General features: G+C 43.1%; 1 protein-coding gene across 1 annotated transcript in view; it reads left to right on the top strand.

Moving 5' to 3' along the window:
* Positions 1–1,913: 1,913 nt before the first annotated feature.
* The window catches only part of DNAJC1 (DnaJ heat shock protein family (Hsp40) member C1), a 113,413-nt gene continuing 103,231 nt past the window's right edge, over positions 1,914–12,095 (top strand). Inside the window, exon 1 of the mRNA XM_056337516.1 lies at positions 1,914–2,370. Coding sequence (XP_056193491.1) covers positions 2,197–2,370 — 174 coding nt within the window. The 5' untranslated portion in view covers positions 1,914–2,196. The remainder of the gene's footprint in view (positions 2,371–12,095) is intronic.

Genomic DNA, 12,095 nt, shown 5'->3' with positions numbered 1-12,095 from the left:
CGCTAGATCAACTTAACTAACGAGGCTTAAAAGCTAATGAGGTAAGCGGAAGTAGATAAAGAAAATACAGAATGAGTCAGAAGGGAAGGAGAATTTGGAAAGGATCTATTAAGGGGAATGGAGTATTGTTAATTTCACATTTTAAAAAATCTTTAACCTGATTTAAAAACAATACTACCTTCCTGAACTCTTCATTTTGCCCTTGTTCCTGAGGGTACTTTGCATCTTTAAACTTCGTTCTACAACCTTATGAGTAGGTTAACTTTTTGAATCCAAAGCTGCTATTTTTGTGCAATAAAGCTTGTGGCTTGAAAGCACGGAGAATGGAGATAGACCAGGCAACAAAGGGAATCTATGCTCTGAATATTGGTGTGCAAACCAGAACAGATTAAGAAAATAAGGATAAGGGAAGAAACTGATCTATACCAGGGTCAGTTACTCCAGCAAAACAAAGCAGCTGATAAATTAGTAACCCATGACTTTTGCTCTACTTTGTCATTCTCTAGAAAAGGATTTTTTTTTGGCTCTGCCATCAAGTGAGAGAAGCATTTTTTTAAATGATCAGAATAAACAATTAAGCACTCCTTTTTGAGAAGGGTGAATTAAAAAGTTTACGTCAGACACTGTTGGTTAAATTATCATTTCCTGGCAAATGGGTTTACATGTCTTTTCAGAAAACAGAGCCAGAGGCAGAATCATGATCCTAACAGCCCAGTGGGCATGCATATGGGATATGGAAACATGAGTTTAAATATCAAGCTAATTAATATTTAAATAGTTTATACAAAAGGGAATAGTTTCAATAGAAGGGAATACCTAAGACTACTCTATACTTTATGAGTTGGAAAATTGCTAATGGTTATGTCGGTTCAAGTCCTTCCTCTGAATTAAGCGGAGTGTATTTTAAAGCCACATCTTGCTATTCCCACAGAGTATCCAAGGCAGTGCTCTACTGTACAGGGATTTTGTAAATGGTGCCTAGTTCCTCTTAAGTGAATTCAGGTGCATATAAGATTGGCATTTGGGATCTTATTTTATATTGGAAAAACTATTTTCAGAACTTGATTTGGTTCATGGGTATTTTTGGGATGAGAGAGACTGTCTTTTCTTAAGGAGAAGGTTCTCACAGGGAACTATTAACCAGGCCTCGTTTCAAGAGAGATGAAGCAGATGGGGTGTTCCAAGGAGCCTGACCATACCACAGGAAAGTGATTTAATGTTCATAGTCTGTATTGTTAAGCCATTAAGCCTCCATCTAATTTCTCACCTAGCATTCATGCTTGACATTAATTTAAGCAAGGGAAGAACGGAAGGTCCAGGGACAACAGCTTAAAAATCGAGTTGACGTTGACAATAAGCTGGAGTGATTTTAGAGTGAAACAGGTTACAATAACCAAGCCTGCCCTTAAGGGATTAATAAATCCAATGCATCCCTGAGGGGCAGGCTGTGCGCAGGGCAGAGCGGGCCCCCGCCGCTGTCACCCCGCACCCCTCCGGCGCTGCTGACCCCGAGAGCGGCCCTGGCCACGGGGCGGGGGGGCAGCGGCCGCCCCCACCAGCACCCCCCCGTCCGGCTGAGGGAGGGCTGCTCGGGGCGGGGGGCGCAGGGCCCCCTCCCGGCCGCCGGGGGCGGGGTGTGTGTGTGTGGGAATCACCCTCGGGGGTGAACCCCGGGTGGGGCGGGGCCGAGGGGGCTGCGGCAGCCCCGGGGAAGGGCGAGTGCGCTGCGCGGCGCCAGCAGGCGCAGGCGGGCGGGCAGGGTGCGGGCGGCGGCGGGAGGAGGCGGCCGGCGGGAGGAGGGGGGGAAGGGCCGGCGGGCGGCGCGGGGCGGGGCGGGGCAGGCGGGCGGGCGGGCGCGCGGACAGGGCCGGCTGCGCAGAGAGAGCTCGCGCCAGGGCCCCGCGAGCCGCTGTCACGCCCCCGCGCGCCCGGCTGGCCCGGGGTGCCCCCCCGCCCTTCCCCGCAGCCCCTCGACTGCGCGAGCGCCAGCCGTTGCCGGGGTACGCAACGTCACGGCCTGCGGAGGCGGCGATTGGCCAGGCGGGGAGCGCTCCCCCGCCCCCCGTGGGACTCGCCGCCGGCGGGGCCGGGCCTGTCTCCTTCCCCCTCAGTGCGGAGCCGCCGCCGGGCCGTGCGCGGCCTCCGTGGCGCCTCCCCGGCCACGTCCTCGCCGCCGCTGTCGCCGGGGCGGGGGTCATGGGCTGCCCGCGGTCCGCGCCGCGCCTCCGGCTGCTGCCGCTCCTCCGGCTGCTGCCGCTCCTGGCGCTGGTGGCGCCCCGCGCCCGCGGCTGGGACAGCGGCGACCTGGAGCTCTTCGACCTGGTGGAGGAGGTGCCGCGGAACTTCTACGACTTCCTGGGGGTGCAGCAGGTGAGCGAGGGACAGGGCCCCCGCCCGCCGCCCGCGGGCGCTGAGGCGCGCCTCCCCCGCCGCTCCCTGCCCCGATCCCTTCCCGCGGGCACGGGCCTCGCCTGTCACCGCCGTCCCTGCCGCCGCCGAACATGGCTGGCTGGCCCCCGCCCCGCTGCCCGGCTGCTCCCGGCGGCACACGGGCGCTGGGCACGCCGCCGGCCCCTCGCCTTCCGTCTCGCTCGGCGCTGTCACCCGCCTCATGCCCTGGCACGCGTGCGGCTGTCCCGCTTTGTCGCCGCGGTGCGGGCCCCCTCCCGTGCCCCGCTCCCGGGGCCCAGGGCAAGGCTCCTGTCCCTTCCCCAGCTGCTCCCTTCCCTCTCTCTGTAGCAGCTCCGCTCTTTTTCGAGTACTGTTTGTTTTTCTATCCTTCTGGACCCACCGTACATTAACCCTCCTTTTATCACTGCACCTTTTTGCATTCCTACTGCCTGTTGCTCTATTTTTTTCTCCAAATGCATTTATAGCTACACAGAAATCCCTTGTGGGCTTCTTGCACTTCACAGACATATGCTGGGTATCACTGTTTCTCATCTTTCCCTCGTTCTGCACAGCTGCTGGTTCCTTATCTTCTTAAGATTGTGCATTGCCATGTGTTGCGGCTCCTGTTTTCTCTCACGCATGCCATGTGGTAGACTGTGACCCTTTGCTGTGGTAATGGCTTGTAGATAGTTATATTTGTTTACTTTCCCTGTATCTTGGTTATTGTGCATGGTTTTCACCTCTGTTTGCTAGGCAACACTTGACGATTATCTTAAAGCATTTACTCTGCACCTCTGGTTAATTTTCATGCACGTGTAGTCCAGACAGGCACTACTGTTCCAAACACTTTCATCCCGTTTTAGATGTGGTTGCTGGCTTCACTGCCACTTGGCATCTCCAACTTGTATCACTTGTCCAGGCTCCCACTTGATGGCCGCCTTCATCTCTAGATGCTCTGCTCTCTGTGTGTCTGATCTTGCTTGATCTCTCTTCCTGCATCTTATCAGTTGTCTTTTTGTCTTTTTTTTTTTTTTTACCCCAGTTGGTATTCCTGTCCTTAATAAATAAATATGCAGTTCTTTATGATCTGCTACTTCACCCAGAGTCACCAAAAGACATTTTGTTCTTTGTCTCCTAGCACCTCTACATTCTGATGAGTGATCCTGCTATTTGAATGGTTTCCCTGACAACCTTAAAGTTTATCCTGAAGTAGTTTTTGAGAATAATAGCTGTATTTTCAAGTACTTTTCATTAGGGCCATGTCTGCAAAGAGAGGGAAGGTGACTGCAATATGCAAGGGTCCTATTTTGGAAACTGCTGGGTACAGCTGTTAATGGTGGTTGTGGGGTTCTGACTCAGTTTCATCTTTCTTGTATTCCTTTTCAAGCATCTGGTGTTAAATACTAGGGAATACCATCACACATACAACACAGAAAACACTGCTACCCAATTTTCATGAGCGTAAAAATCTAGGTTTTATTTCCTCAAAGGCAATTTTAGTGTTACGTAACCTAGGAATATAACATTTTGTTTCAGTTGGTGATGTTCAGATATGGTATCCAGCTCTTTGTTAGTAGCTTTCACAATCCTTTTTTTCTAGGGCTCAGTCTGTACCTTGTGCAGTATGTTTGGCAAAATATAGTGGTACTTTTGGCAAGCAAATGTCCTGCTAGTTCACACTTCTACTGTACTTCTAATCTTAATGGAGAACTTGAATCACTGGCAGTGTGTGAGCAGGGAAAAGTTGGTGAAACTGCAACACAAATGAAATGAAGTTTTGTCAGTTAAAAGTATATGCTGGTCACTCATAATGTCGTTATAGTCAAGACTTTAGGTGAAATTGTATTGAATGCTTTGCACATGCAGCAGAATATACCTGTGAGTACAGTGATGGAATACATAGTGTTGAAGTTGAGCTTCAGTAGAAGTTTGTAAGCGTTGGAAGATGCTGTGTAGGTTTACAGGTTCTTCCATGCTATATCCTTTTTTCCTGCTGCTTGCTTCTCCAGCTCTAACCTATACCTGGAGCTTCAAAGAAGATACTGAAGCACAGGGTTCTGACTTGCAGTGACAGCTGCAGCCATTTAAGTTACCAAATGAGAAGAGTAACTGGCCTTGTAACAGGGTCAATGGAAGTGCCAAATTTCAGGTGTGCTGTATCCTGCCTTGAATGTCTTAACACAAAGCTGCTTTTTACCACGATGCCTCTATGTGCTGTTGGCATGTAGAGCTTACTCGTTATTTTGTGTGTCACTATTTTAGTTGGAATGCCTTTGACTAGAATGCTGTGATTAACTTTTTGTAGTTCTGGTGCTTGCGGTTTTATTCCCTGTGCTCGGCTATTTTTCTTGGCATTTTAGCACAACAGGGACAGTATGCATAACAATAGCCTTTGGACATGACTCTTGCATTCATCGAAGCTTGCTTTCTCCTACTCCTCCCCTCCGCATTCCTCTTGGTGTCCATTGCCTTGTATTGTGTCCTGATAATCACTTCTTCATGTACTTCAGGGGGAGGGAGTACTTCTCCCTTATGCAGGATGTAACTTATGTGTCTGAGAGGTGGATGCTCAACTGTGTTTGTTAATGGTAGTATATCAGGGCTGCCAGATTTCTTCTAAACATGTCATCTTGTGTTTTGAAAAAATACAGGGAATGACTCCAATGCTTCCGTAAGGCATTAAAGCAGCTCTTAGGTTTTGTTGGGAAAATTTGATACTGGCTGCTTGTTGAATGTCATACATGATGTCAGAAGCTGATGTTGACCTTGGTTGACAAGGTGCAGAAGGCATTGTGGGAGGTTCTGTAGCTCTCTAGTGTGCTTTGATAAAACCTCTGGCTGCTGGATTTTTCCCTGGAATTGGAAAGGAATGATCTTGTTTTGTTTCTGCTCTATGCTTGCAAGAGTAAGGATTTTAAGTTTTGTCTTTTCAAGGGTCTTGTGGAAGCCTCCTGGCGTTGTCAATTAACTGTCATCCAGCACTGGCAGGGTGTTAGGTTTGAGGCTGCTGTAGTGTTTTCCAAGATTGGTGGCTGAGATAGAGCATGATCTAATGAAAGTGATTTTTGTTGTGAATATGGAATGACAGAGGAAGAGTAAGATTGTGACTGTCTCGACTGTTAGAATAACTGTCAGTGCTTGGCTTCAGGGAGGGGTTGGCTGAGAAATATGCAGGTTGTCACAGAATGGTTGAGGTTGGAAGGAATCTCTGGAGGTTATCTTGTCCAACCTCAAAGTGTTAGGGCTGAGAACCGAGATTAAGAAGTATGTGATTTTTATATAAGGATGCGATCTATCTATTCGTTAATCTGCCTGATCTAATGGTAACAGCGTATATAAGTTTTGCATTGTTATGTTGTTACTATTGCTGTTCTGAAGAATTTGGGAATTGCTCTGCTTTCCTGTTTCTTTGATGGTTCTTAAATTGGTGATGTGATTAACTTGAGTGGCTCATTTAAAACATTGCTGTTCTCAAGAAATTTGACCTAGCAGAATGGGGAGATAAGAACCTTTGGCTTAAGGAGAGATTACATTTCGATGTCCCCAGGTGGTTACTGAAGAAAGTAGAATCATAAACTCCTGACAGATCAGATAAAATAATAATTTCAGTAATCACTTTAGTATAGCCAGTTTCAAACTGACAAGGGCATCAGGACCAAAGAGTATTCAGACTCAGTTAATAAAATTGCCCTGTTAACCTGAGAATGAGAACATGTGAATGTGATGTCAACTTTTTGGAAAAAATCCAGGAAGATCTGGGGAGCTACAAGCTTGTATGGTGGACAGACTGATCAGGTTAATTTCATTGTCTCTGGCAGCTTTCAGTTGCTGATACCTGCATAAATTTGATATGCTCTGGATGAGTCAACTTGGCATCAGTTGAACCTGTGGAACTTCTTGCCAAAATACGCTTTTGGTTAGAACTGTTTATATGGCTTCAAGGGGATTACCTGCTCCTCTACTCTTTTTGGCTTGTAGTAAGGAAGGCACTACAGGCCTCTGGATGTCTTCTGAAACTTTGTGTTAGGATACAAGGGATCAAGACATTTTTAGGAAACATTTGTGAATATGTGTTAAAATGCAAGAGCTGCATTGCTAGAATTGGCCAGTGCAGAGTAGTATGTTATATATTGGTTAGGATCAAGGAATTTCTGCATAAGGCTTTGGTGTCTACTGGTAATAAGGTAAGGGAACAGGTTTGCATTAACAGTTCTGCTAGGTCTGTGCAGTGTATGAAAGCAAATGCAGAAAGTTTCTCCAAGTGCCCTTTGATGTAGTAGAAGAGGCCCTGGGAGCTCAGGTTCCTGAAGGAGGGTTACCACATCGGTGGATGTTGCTGGCCAACGCTGGATAAATATATAACCCCTCAAAAATATTGAGAGAGATGTTATCTTCAGTATTGGCTTATGCCTTCCTTGTGGCACATGATACTTATTTTGAACCAAGCTCTAATGCATTTGTGTGGCTTTACTGTAGAGAGCTAAGAGCACTAGATTTGTGTCATTGCTAGATGATGGGTTTGCTAGATGCTGCTGCAGTACAAAGTCAGAACTGCATGTACAGAATCTGAGTTTGGTCCTGCAGCCTGTGAGACACTGGTATGTTAGCAACTCCAAGAAACTGCAAGATGTGAAAACCAAGGAGTCAGGTTTCTTTGGCTGCAGGAAGCCAAAACCTTTCTAGATGAGCTGGACATACTGAGCTAATAGGTGCCTTTCAAGAACACTGGAACAGAGGAGCTGTGTGTACCTTGGCAAGTAGCAGGGTCTGACAGAGTTGCGTCTGTAGAATGCAATGTCTGGTGGTGTCCATACTGTTTGCATTTCATGGGTTTTGTTGTTGTTGAACTAAATCCAGGCTGGCTGCATCGACTAAATGCCCGATTGTGTTCCAATGTGCTGTTTGCGCTCCTGGTTTTACATCTTGTAGTTCAGTTCTGTCTAAAAGGAATCAAGGACAGCTTCATGATACGCAGTGGGTACAATAAGGAAGTATGCTGTATACGTGCACTCCTGATCTACACTAGAAAATTAAGGTAGATGCACGTCTAAGACTATAGTTTATAGTAAATGGCTGATGCTGAATTTCACCTGTTGGCATAGCCCTAGAAGAAGCTTACCAGGAATTAGCCCCACAACACATTGTGTGGCTTTTATGATATTACAAGGTGCTATGGGACACTTAAGAAAATTCTCAGTAATAGGCATTTGCATAGTCTGTCTTATGGAAGCGTATTGACTGATGACATGCGATGCATACATCACTGCAGTTCTGAAGTTCTGAATTCGTATGTTATATAAGTAAAGTTCTTGGATATAGATTTGGTAACCTACTTTTCAGAAAGAACAGCAGTCTGAAGCTGTCAGTGTTCTGTTGTCTGGCACTGCCATAATTCTGGCTTTGAATGGGTTGCTGTCCATTTAAAAAAAAAAAAGTCTAGATGAAACTCAGCAGTTTGTTTCTTCTTCCCAGTGACAAGCTGGATCACATGCATCACACTCCAAAGACTTACTTTGGTTGCTCTTCTTACACTTAAGGCTGTTCTCCTCCCTGCTGCTTTTTAAGGTTAACATATGTGGGTGCAGCGTTACTAAAATCATGGAGTGTGCATCATCTGCAAATGTTTTAGAGAAAATCTAGGTTGGTGATACTGCTTCAGTGTTCCAAACTTTGGAAGAGATAGTTTCACATGCATGCAATTGTGACATTGCTTTTTCAGATGATTGTATCAGAACTGTGAGATGTAGGCTTTTCTTACTTTGTTTTGTAAGATTATTTTGTCTTTGCATGACAAACAGGGTATTTAGTGTGACCTTTGAAAGTCTTGTGCTATGAAGTGACATGGAGCCATGTAGTAGCTTGATATCTCAGTTACTCATCTTTGAGGGATCAAAGTTATTGGCCTAATGATTAGGCAGTTAGACATGATGTTTAAGTCTGTTTCATGATTGTTTTCTACTCATTGTTAGCTTTTAATGTGCTGTCAAATGCAGCCTCAGAGTTCTTGGTTGGAAATAAGTTTCAACTTTCTTGCTCCAAACTGTCAAAATAATTAACTCCTATAATACACAACTAGGTGATATTAGTAGCAGACCTTTATTTGGACAGTGAAGGATTTTAGTAATTCCTGAAACTGTATTTCTTTTTAAGTGGTGGATGAGGGAGGGGTTCTTCAAAATTGTTTTTTTGACTTTTAAGAATTGGATTCTGTTATGGCAGTTAGAGCAAAAAAAAGCCCATCAGAGAGCCCCAAGATATACTATCAGCATTGAGGCAGTAGTAGACTCCATTGCACTAGTTCAAACAAAAATAGCATTAGAAAAATCTGGATTTATTTCTAGTGGCTTTAGCTGTAATCTCCGTTCATTACATACAAGTAATTGTATGGGTTTTCTCAGTATGTTACTAAGACATAATTCTGCACCCCTTCGTGGTTTTAAACTTCCTGTTTGAGTCTGTTATTTATAAGTTATACATGGAAGTAAGATTTTCAGCAGTTCTGGAAACTGCTTTTCATAAAAAAATGTAAATTTTTTCAATAATGTGAAGTTATTGTTGAGATTATTCACGTGGATCCTTTAGAACAAAGTTGTTCTGAGTTATATTAGTTTACTTGCTCGCAAGAGTTGCCACCGAGAAGCACTTATGATAACTGCTTAGATTTCTAACTAAGGAAATGGGTTTTCAGGTGTGGGGTTTTTTTGCTTTTTTTTAACAGTGCTGAACTTGTAGGTAAGCTGCGGATACATAACATAACTCATTCTATAAGTGCCCTGACACATACCATGTATGTGTATCATTCCCTGATGTTTTTGTTCACAGTTCCTGCATTTGAAAATGATCAAGACATGTAGACTTGTAAAACTTGTATTTTCCATAAAGATAGGTTTTCTGTATTGTTCCCTATTAAATTTCTGCTTGGATGTTGTCCAAGGAGATCCATGTTTTTTTGCTTTCATTGTTGGCTCCTTTCTTAAATACGGAAAAGTGTTTCAGAATTGACCGTTGTAAGTAGTTTTAAATACATCTACTGTTAACTTTCCCTGACAATTCATTCATATAATACTTCCCTGGTTTCTTTCAGATTATATTTTTCTTCTTTCTTGCTGTGTAGAAGGACATATGGTAATAGGAAACCACTGTGTTTGGGAACCCAAGGGAACTAACAGTATGCAAAGTGCTGTAAAAAGGATAAAACAAGCAGTGTTTAATGTTTTTTTTCTGTCTGCAGCAGCAATAATGTTTCAGCTCTTCCCTCTGTTTCCTACTTCACTTAGCCTTTATGAATGCATCCATAATAGCTTGATCTCAAATTCCAGAAATAAAAATGGGTTACTTCTCTTCCTAGAAATGTTGTTTGACATGTAATTCACTGAGGGGAGTGACCAGATTCTTGGTGAGGAATGGTAGGTGACCTGTGCCGGTGGCCTCTGGTGCTTACACAAGGATGTTTGTTTTATGCTTGTTTCAAACACATCTCCTTTGCTGAAGTTCTCATGTATGTATCTAAACCAGGCACATACTTAATCTAACGGTTTTGTAAATAACTTCCCACTGGGCTTTTTACTGCTTGACTGCTGTGGATTGTGGTCATCATGTTTGGAGTTGTGTAAAGAAAAATCTTAGAGGCAGCTTAATTTCATTCTCTTGAATGATAAACCTGTTATGCTCCATCTAGAGTCATTTTACAATTAAGATTAACACGGTTTTCTCGTAAGATCTAGAGAATACTGTAGCTTTAAGGGAGGTATTTGGAGGTATCTTTGGTGCTATTTAAACTTCAAGTACTTGTTAAAATTTAAAAAATAAAATGAAAATTAAGCATTTAAAATGTTCCTTAGTTGGGTTGGTGGTTCTTGTGTTCTCAGCAGAGCCAGTAACAAAGGGCCTGCGGTGCTGTTGTGCAGCTGAGCCGTTAAGGATGAGAGTATAAGCGATGACAAAGGTTTTAATCTCCAAGAATAGGTCTGATATACATTAATTACCTCCTTTTATTCATTTTAATATCTGAAACGTTTTGGTTTTCCACAGCATCCTAGTGGGCTAAAGAAATTAATGCAGCATATGAAAACCTTCAGTTTTGCTTTTGATTTCCTTGTTAGTATTTGTGCTTTTGCTTAGCTGTGTGTTGTGCCTGTGAAGTTTGCCTCTCAATTTTGGGTTCCTAAACAGTAGTTTGTTGTTGTGTTTTTTTTTTTTTTCTTTTTTTCCTCCTGCAGCCTTAAATTGTTGGTTTTCCCTAAATTCTGAGGAGATTTGGGGTTTCTGGTTTTCTTTTGCTTCTTGCTTGTTTGGATGTTATTAGTTCTGTATGGAAGTTATTTGTAAACTTACATATGTGGCAATGTGTTGTGCATGTGGTATATGTTAGTTATGCAAACAGTAATGCAGTTTGAATGTAACACTTTAAAGCAGGATTCTGTATTACTGGGCTCTCATGTGATGGATTGCTTAAATGCACATTTCTTAAATGACCTGCCTTGCAGGCCTTACAAACTGATCTTCCTGATGTCAAACAAATGAGCAGTGGAATGAGAAATGAAAAAATTCATAAGCAGTCCCTCATCTTGCTAGATCTGAAATTCTTCCTTCTCTGTGTTAAATCTTGAAAACCTGTAGAGGAAACCAGAAGATGCATACGAACTGTTGAAAGAAAGTCACTCTGCAATCCGTCTCTGACTAAAGAGAGAAGGAAGAATTAGGGGGAGTGTTGCTTTACACGAGCTGTAATACTGAAATGTGTCTGTCTCCAACACTGAAGTGCTTTTGCTTGTTGAAGGAAGCATTCAGGCTAATGAGGGTGAGAAGGCTGTGAAGTATCCTTATTGCACTGATTTGGGGTGAACAGCTTCTCCTTTAAAGGGAAATAGTTGTTTTTACCTACCCCTGATAATATTGCAAATGATTCTATAGTCTGATCAATGTTTCATTAAATTTCAAACTTATTTAGACTAGCTTTTATATTTAATAATCACCATTTCATAGTCATGGTTCTTATTGTGTTATTTTATGGGATATAAATGCTGTGATGGGAGAGTAGAAGAGCTGTATGCCATTTAATTTTGTGACAGTTTCCAGTTGTATTAGTAATTGCTTTACTGGATGTTGTGTCTAACAGTGGCTACTGTAATGTTACAGTAGGAAAAAAGTCTGTAAAATTCCACGCTGTTTGGAAGCTTCTTCCCATTTCCTAGTAGGAATTATTTAAAATCTTATTCAATTGAAAGGAAATCTTACTCAATTCAAGCACTTCTTACAGTGGATTAAATATTTGAAATAAACCTGTTTTCCAACCTGAGTCTACCTATCTGTTGAATAGAAAGTATTTTTTCTGTCAACTTGTAACCTGTGTGGTTTGTAGTTTCTGTTCTACTGAGTATTTTCCTCTTTCTGTTTCTGCTGCAGCAGCTTTTCAACACTATAAGCTACCCCAGCAACATTCAAAACAATGAATTTGAATGTTGGACTGTATCTGTTGAGAATAGTATTTGTTTCAACGGATGACATACAGATGGAGGGTATCAAGCAGTCAGTTGTCTCTTGCATCTTACAATTGTGAAAGAACAAACTTTTTTTGTATGTGAGTTATATACTACATTTAAAAATCAGGTATAACTGACTTAGATTCACGTTCAGTTACGTAGTACAGAGGAACCATGCTGGAGTGCACCAGTAGTCCATTTAGTAAAAATTTCTGGTCTTTG

Source organism: Falco biarmicus, chromosome 4 (genome assembly GCF_023638135.1).
Source record: "Falco biarmicus isolate bFalBia1 chromosome 4, bFalBia1.pri, whole genome shotgun sequence".
Lineage (NCBI taxonomy): Eukaryota > Metazoa > Chordata > Aves > Falconiformes > Falconidae > Falco > Falco biarmicus.
The sequence above is the reverse complement of the archived record's forward strand: the minus strand, read 5'-3'. Positions and strand labels throughout refer to the sequence as shown.